The 7,150-nt window shown below is 35.7% G+C and overlaps 1 protein-coding gene across 1 annotated transcript; it reads right to left on the bottom strand.

Moving 5' to 3' along the window:
- Positions 1–1,655: 1,655 nt before the first annotated feature.
- On the bottom strand, positions 1,656–4,443 carry LOC105119498 (DELLA protein GAIP-B-like). Its single transcript, XM_011017643.1, has 4 exons — positions 3,318–4,443; positions 2,750–2,892; positions 1,828–2,535; positions 1,656–1,736 (listed from the first exon to the last, which is right to left on the bottom strand). Exons 1-4 carry the CDS (start codon positions 4,441–4,443, stop codon positions 1,656–1,658), a joined length of 2,058 nt encoding a protein of 685 aa, XP_011015945.1.
- Positions 4,444–7,150: the final 2,707 nt, after the last annotated feature.

Below are 7,150 nucleotides of genomic sequence, written 5' to 3'. Positions count from 1 at the left end.
ACCAGATATTGCACAAGCAATGGGAGCAGTTAGTCGGTACATGGCAAATCCTGGTAGAGAGCATTGGAATACTATTAAGAGGATCTTGAGATATATCAAGGGTACCTCAGATGCTGCATTATGTTATGGAGGATCAGAATTTACTATCAGAGGTTATGTTGATTCAGATTTTGCTGGTGACCTTGAGAAAAGGAAGTCCACTACAGGCTATGTGTTCATAATTGCAGGAGGAGCTGTGAGCTGGGTTTCTAAACTTCAGACTGTTGTAGCATTGTCCACAACAGAAGCTGAGTACATGGCAGCTACACAAGCTTGTAAAGAAGCAATATGGATGAAGAAACTTATGGAGGAACTCGGGCACAAACAAGAGAATATTCTTTTGTATTGTGATAGTCAAAGTGCCTTGCATATTGCAAGGAATCCAGCATTTCATTCAAGAACAAAACACATAGATGTTCAGTATCACTTTGTTCGTGAAGTGGTGGAAGATGGAAGTGTGGATTTTTAGAAGATTCACACAAAGGAAAACCCAGCAGATGCTTTGACGAAACCGGTTAACACTGATAAGTATATATGGTGTAGATCCTCTTACGGCCTAGCAGAAACGTAAGCAGCATGAAGATGGCAAGTATAGAAAGGATAGAAGAAGCACAAATGATCAAGTGTGAAGACTTGATTTAATCATCAAAGTCTTCAAGTGGGAGAATGTGAAGCTAACCACCTTAGTAAAAAATGGTGGGAGAAGGTGTAGCCATCTTAGTCAAAAATTGTATGCACCAAATTGGTGCTATTTGCCTAACCCCTTGTCTTTTGCATGGATGCTTGCCTATAAATAGGTAATGCATCCAAGCATTATATACACACCATAAGAGAGAAAGAAGAGAGGGTGAGAAGAGAGTAATCCCACAAAATTATGAGGTATTTGTGAGATAGTAAGTGAGGTGTTTTCTCCTAATAATAGAGAGATTTTTGTTGTTCTCCTATTATTAGAGAGAAATTGTATTCCCACATTACTTAGTAAAATTCTTCTATACTTGCCCATGAACGTAGCCAAATTGGGTGAACCACGTAAATTCTTGTGTGTCATTTCTCATTTTATCTTCTCCCTTACCTTTTATCTTGTCGGGTTTGCATACCAGCATCCTAATACTTCTTCATTACAAAAGTGCAGAGCCAGCCACATATAATAATGGGAGCTGTAGAATCTTCATATCATTTGTTTCTTGTATACTCTGTGCTTATCAATTCTGTATAAAATTATGCAATTGGTTTACCCATCATGAAGAAGAAGAAAAGAAGTCAAAATCTATTGATCCCGCTTATTTTTTCATGACAGAACAAAGTTATAAATAGATAGCAAAGATAAAAAACAGTCTAGTTCATGACTGGGTGTTTGTTTGGATTGGTGAGTTCAAGACGAACTTCATCTTTCTTGTGGCGCTGCAATGAACTTTATCTTCATGAAACAAGAAATACCAGATGAGAAGAAAGAAGAAAAGGGGAGGAAATAAAGAAGAAGATAAAACGCTGATGTTTCTTGAGTTCATGACATGTTTTGTACGTGCAGTCTAGTGCTGCGCTGCAGCCTTGAGAACACCATAATAATCTAGAGCTTTTCAGCATTGAAGAACTCCTACACCTCAGATTTGTTTCCATTATTTATTTATAGATAAGTTGACCATCTCCTTGTCAGCATTTGAAGCAGGTCCCAGTATGGCTTTCGATTCTCCAGTTTCCTGTTAAGAGACAATCAAGAAAGCTATATAATATACTACAATGTTTAATCTGGGCTCAATTATAGGATAAATTTGATGTTAAGAAATGCACCTTTTCATCAGTCTCATATATTTCCACTAAGTCACCCACTGGGCTAAGCATATTCCATCCCATGATATTATTTGGATTTGAACCATCAGCATTTGAAGCTGATGGAGAGTTGCCAGAATTAGGCATCAGTGTGATATCAGACATCTCAGCAGCGGTAACTTCAGAAACAACATCAACCACATTTAAATCCATTCCACAAACTATCCATGAATTCCTACAGCTCTTCTGCAAGGCAGATAGTATTTTATTCACCAAAAGTTGTTTTTCTGAAATTTCTCTCATTTTTGAAGGGAGAAAAAATTCTAATATGTAATCCATACTGCTCCTGCAAGTGCTTCTTAGCTTGATTGCAACAGCACCATGAAGGCCAAACTCCCATGCTTCATAAACAAATGGATAATCAGCTGGATCGAGTTCAGAGACATCGGGGACAAAATAAATATCTGATAGAAGGGCTTTTCCAGCAACACCTTGCCCTTCCTCAATATCAAATTCTGCACATATCTCAACAAATTCTGTTGCTCCTAAATCATTGACGTAGCAAGCAGTATCCTCAACGCGTAGAACGTTTTTTCCCTCATAATTTTTGGCAGGATCTCTGCCATCCGATATCCATGTTAGTGCCAGGGGCAGCTTATATACATGACACACATATTCCAATATGTCAAATATCTCAGCTGAAGCAGCAATCTCATTCATTGAGAGGCACTGCAAAAACCGTAGAAGCAATCTCATTCATCGAGGAGAAGTGTAAGAATTATAGCAGGATATAACAGAATTTAGAAAAATTAATAGACAATCAACTCTTTATGTATGAAAGAAATATAAAGATATGAGTATCCTATTAATTTCCCCAGACATCTATATAATAAACAAATAGCAATCTGATAAAAAGCATGCAGGCAAATACAGGACGGGGTACCTCTGAAGACCACACATTTCCTTCTCTCATGATAGTAGGATCACCTTCTTCCTCGCATTCATTTTGTATTATGCTAAGATCATTGAACTCTAGACCTAACAACATGGATTCTGGACTGCCCACGTTCTCCTTGTTGTCCGATCCTGCATGATTAGCATTTCACCATGTTATAGACTAATATATAATCATTCTTGAACTCTTATTTAATAGTTTAAGCTTTTTGAATTGAGATATTTCAGAGTTTTAATGGTCAAATAATTACAAGTAAACCTCACATTCCCTCTAATTAAATTAATAAATTATGCAAAATGCAAGGACAGAGCTTTTCAGGATTGTGAGAGAAGACCTTACTCAATACACATGAATGAATACTTGCTAACCTCAAATATATTTTTCCAACTGACATTTATATATAATGGCGTTCATTTGTAGTGAAAAATAAACAATAATAATAATCATCATAGTAAAGAAATATGGGTGTTTGATATCATTTTTTCGAAACATAAAAAAAATGTTTCGTATTTCTTGTTTTAAGAGAAACAAAGAGTGGAATGAGATTGTTCAGTACCTCCATCAGACTGAGCAAGTTCGGGTTTCCATGCTGATGTGATAACTAGAGGGACAGTGTATCGACGTAGGAAGGGACATCCATTCTTGCCTTCTATAGTGTATTGAGTCAAGTCACTGAAAAGAAAACCCCTTATATGATTGAACCACTGGCGAACAGGATGAAATCCTGAACGACGCAGCTGATCTCGCCACCAAGCCTGTGTTTCATGCCTCTCAGCATGCTGGATGTCCTCTCGCGCCACCACATTAGTGATCTGCCGCCTAAAATCCATCTCCCACGATATCTTGTTTTCGAGATCATATTCGGTCGTATCTTTCTCTATGGAGTCAAATACGCTGGAGTAGTATGGGAATGATTGGGCAAGTCGGTCCAAGATATCAGGACTGTTGTGGTTGGCTTCCTGTTCCACAATTACCATGATTTCTGGTCTGAGTTCCTTCAGTTTTGACAAAACCTTCTCAAGTGCACCGGGCACTAAGATCAATTTGTGAAGTTCAAGCTCCCATTTCACAACTATCGCCTCGTCCTCGCTTGTTCTTTTGAGATTGAGAGTGGATTCAACAATACCTGCTGCAGTATTGGCAAATACATGGTCTGATTTGAAATCTGTCAGGCGAAGTGTTTTAGCCTCTGCAGCTAGTACGCGATCCATTTCTTGGAGGTACTCTTCGTTGTTTGACAGTTTAGGTCTGATATTTGTTACTTGGAAAGACAGTCCACTGCCTACCTGCCTCACTAGATCACGCATCAAATCTCGAATCATCATGTTGAATTCCATATTAGAGAAGTTGATAACATGGACTTTCTTTTTTCCAACAACGGCATCAAGGATGGAATGGTGGCTGCTTTTTTCTGCAAACCATACGAAAGGAAGAAATCGCCAGCACCTGATGTAATATGAATCCGTGGAAGGTGCTAATGGAGTAGGATTTCGAGGATACAGTTTGTAGAGTCTCCGAATGAGCGCTTCAGCATAGAATCTGACAAGTTTTCTTGTTGCTGTGCTGGTATTCGCATCATTTAGGAGTTTAATCTCCTTGAAAACTGTCTCTGCAAGATTCAGATCACCATCTTCAATCGCCTTAGCAGAGTCTAACAGTTTGTTGAGAAGAAGAGTGGCCATTTTGAGCAACAAAGCAATAAAAAATGACTCTCAATGAACGGAATGACTTTACTCTAGTAGATGGGCGATGATCATGGGAAACAAGTGACCATTTTAAGCAGAGAAGATCAGCCCAAAAATGTCATTCTAGATATCAATTTCCATTTTCTATTCAGCTGTTGCTTCCTTGAAATTTCCATATCAATTTGTTATTTGGATTCGATAGCTTACTTTAAGAAGCTAACAGAAGAAGATCAAGACCTAAAACGTATTAGGTAGTTAATCATTTTCTTAAAGTCTTAAATAAGAAAGAAAGAAAAAAACAAATGGTTAGGTGAAGGCATGTTACGTTATCTTAGCATGTGCAGCAAATAATAAAACAGAAGGATTCTGACTGGTTCTACAAAATTATATGGGGAAATCGCACTGATTCTTCTTCATGGAAAATTTTTTTCAGTACCTTGCTTGAGTCTCTTTTCATTGACTCAGTCAGCCGGGGCTTCTTCCAATTCAAGGCCGCAAGAATGAAAATATGATCCTGTCAGTTGACGAGACACTAAACTCAAAATTAATCAAACTGAAAGATTTTTCTAAATTATTAAATAATTTTTGTTACAATATTTTTTTTATAAATCAGATTTTAGAAACAACCTGTAATCCAAAAAATAAAAAACTAGAAGAAAAGGTGAAAACACTATTCACCTAAACCCATTGCATTTTAGACGGAACAATGTTTTTACCTTCAATAATAGGCTAATGGTTGATGATAGAATCATCTTTGCAGTGGGAATATCTTGGTATTTTTTTTTAATTGATTAGAGACAGAATGAGTATTTTATTTTCTGATAATATAATAAATTTACATCATTATCCTTAAAAGAAATAAAACTACGATTGTTGATTTTTTCCTTATCTACTTTAAACATAAACATGGATTCAAAAGGTGTTGTTGCTTCCAAAAAGAAGTTTAGTTTCCGATCTAAGATTGGAAGAAGCAGCACGGGGCAAGGGTCATTTAAACTAGGCATGAACTAAAGGGGGTGGCATCCTGACGTCCACCTTTGACAGAGGAAGAGTAACTCTCTTTGCAGAAATCCTTCTCCTGCCATTACTAAAGGCTACCTCAAACCCTCGTGGATGACGTTCCTAGAATTTTATATGCGGAGGACATCGAGTTTGTTTCTCGTCTATAGCTAAGAGATTACATAGCTTAGATGTTTGATCAAGCTAGGCGTGTCAGCCAAAAGACCTTGGACTTACAACCCCTCCCCCTTTTACATGTACATGATGAGGTATTCCTTTCCTCTTCACGAATTCACGAGAGAAATGTTTAGATATTACCAGCTAGGTCTAGACTAGTTATATCCTAATAAACAAATCACTTCGTCCATCTTTAATAAGTTTTATCTTTAATAAGTTTTATAGGCTCATCAGAATCAAGCTTATAATTAATACTTTTAGAAATTATTATTATTTAGTTGCTCGTATTAATAATAACAATAATATATATTGGTTTTTCACCTTCACCAATAAACCAATAAAAACCATGAAGGGAACTCTATGTGAAAAGCCTATGCATGTTAAGAAATGATGGGAAAAATGATTTACAGTAAAATATGGTAAGTCAGTAAATCCTAGAGGTGCAAAGTAGTGAATCTAGGATTGTTTTCATAACTCAAATGTTCTATACATGTTAAGAAATGGCGGAGAAAATAGTTGACAATAAGATATGGTAAGTCAATAAATCCTAGAGGTGGAAAGTAGTGAATCTAGGGTTGTTTTCATAACTCAAATGTTCTTTCCCATGATGTAAATAGCAATCCTTGTCTAAGCTCGAATGAAAAGAAAATATGAGTTGCGCTAGCCTCAACGTGAGTTAAGCATGATGTTAATAGGATAGTCAAAGATATTATTAGGTCATATTATAAAATATGCAACTTCCTTATTCTTTGTTATATTTGTAGCTAAGTTTATGATTGAATTTTTTTTTTTACGACTAATAGTTAAAGAAAAAACTTCAGCAGAGTCTATAGAAAAGGGTTTATAAATAAAGTTTTCATTTTTATCACGAGTAGAGATAAAGGTGAAAAAAATCTTTATAACCCATCATTTTTACTATTTAATTTGGGAGTACTAAGAAATTATGTTTTTCTAATACTATTAAAACCTCCAGGTGTCAAAAATAAAAAATACCTCTCACATATCATAATAACATGGCTCAAAATGAAGCATGACAAGATTATCAAAGCTACTTGTAATTGAGTTTAGTGTTTAACTGAGCTAAAAAATAATAGATTTGACAATTCATCAGACTGATATATATGTGGGCAATGCACTTGGCTGATTTTAAGGATATTAGATCTAGCAACTTATCAGATTCGTATATATTTAAACTCAGTGCTTTGTTGAACTCGTAATTACTAGATCTAATAACTCATTAAACCTATATAGATTTGAATTCAATATTTAACTAAGTCGAATAATATTAAGTTATTACCTTGTTTCTAATTCATTTAAATAAGAATCTAAGTAAAAATAAAAACTTAACTAATCAAGAGATTTGAGATTTTCAATCAGCTCCCTTAATAACAGATGGGAAGATCAAGGATTGAAACGGTGATGAAAAACATCGTGGCTACAGGAAAACTGCAAGCTTATATTATTATTATTGTTATTATTATTATTACTTTTTATTTGTTGAGTAATAGATAGACACTTGGAAGAACAT

Source organism: Populus euphratica, unplaced genomic scaffold, assembly GCF_000495115.2.
Source record: "Populus euphratica unplaced genomic scaffold, PopEup_1.0 scaffold2997.1, whole genome shotgun sequence".
NCBI classification, from domain to species: Eukaryota; Viridiplantae; Streptophyta; class Magnoliopsida; order Malpighiales; family Salicaceae; genus Populus; species Populus euphratica.
This window is presented reverse-complemented; position numbering and strand designations above follow the sequence as displayed.

Bases quoted from the DNA above. Each gene is read 5' to 3' on its own strand.
- LOC105119498 (XM_011017643.1), bottom strand. From the start codon at position 4,443: ATGGCCACTCTTCTTCTCAACAAACTGTTAGACTCTGCTAAGGCGATT. The intron at 2,893-3,317 runs GTACTGAACAAT...CTAATCATGCAG, and splicing joins ACTTGCTCAGTCTGATGGAG to GATCGGACAACAAGGAGAAC. The intron at 1,737-1,827 runs GTGCATTTCTTA...GTCTCTTAACAG, and splicing joins TATATGAGACTGATGAAAAG to GAAACTGGAGAATCGAAAGC.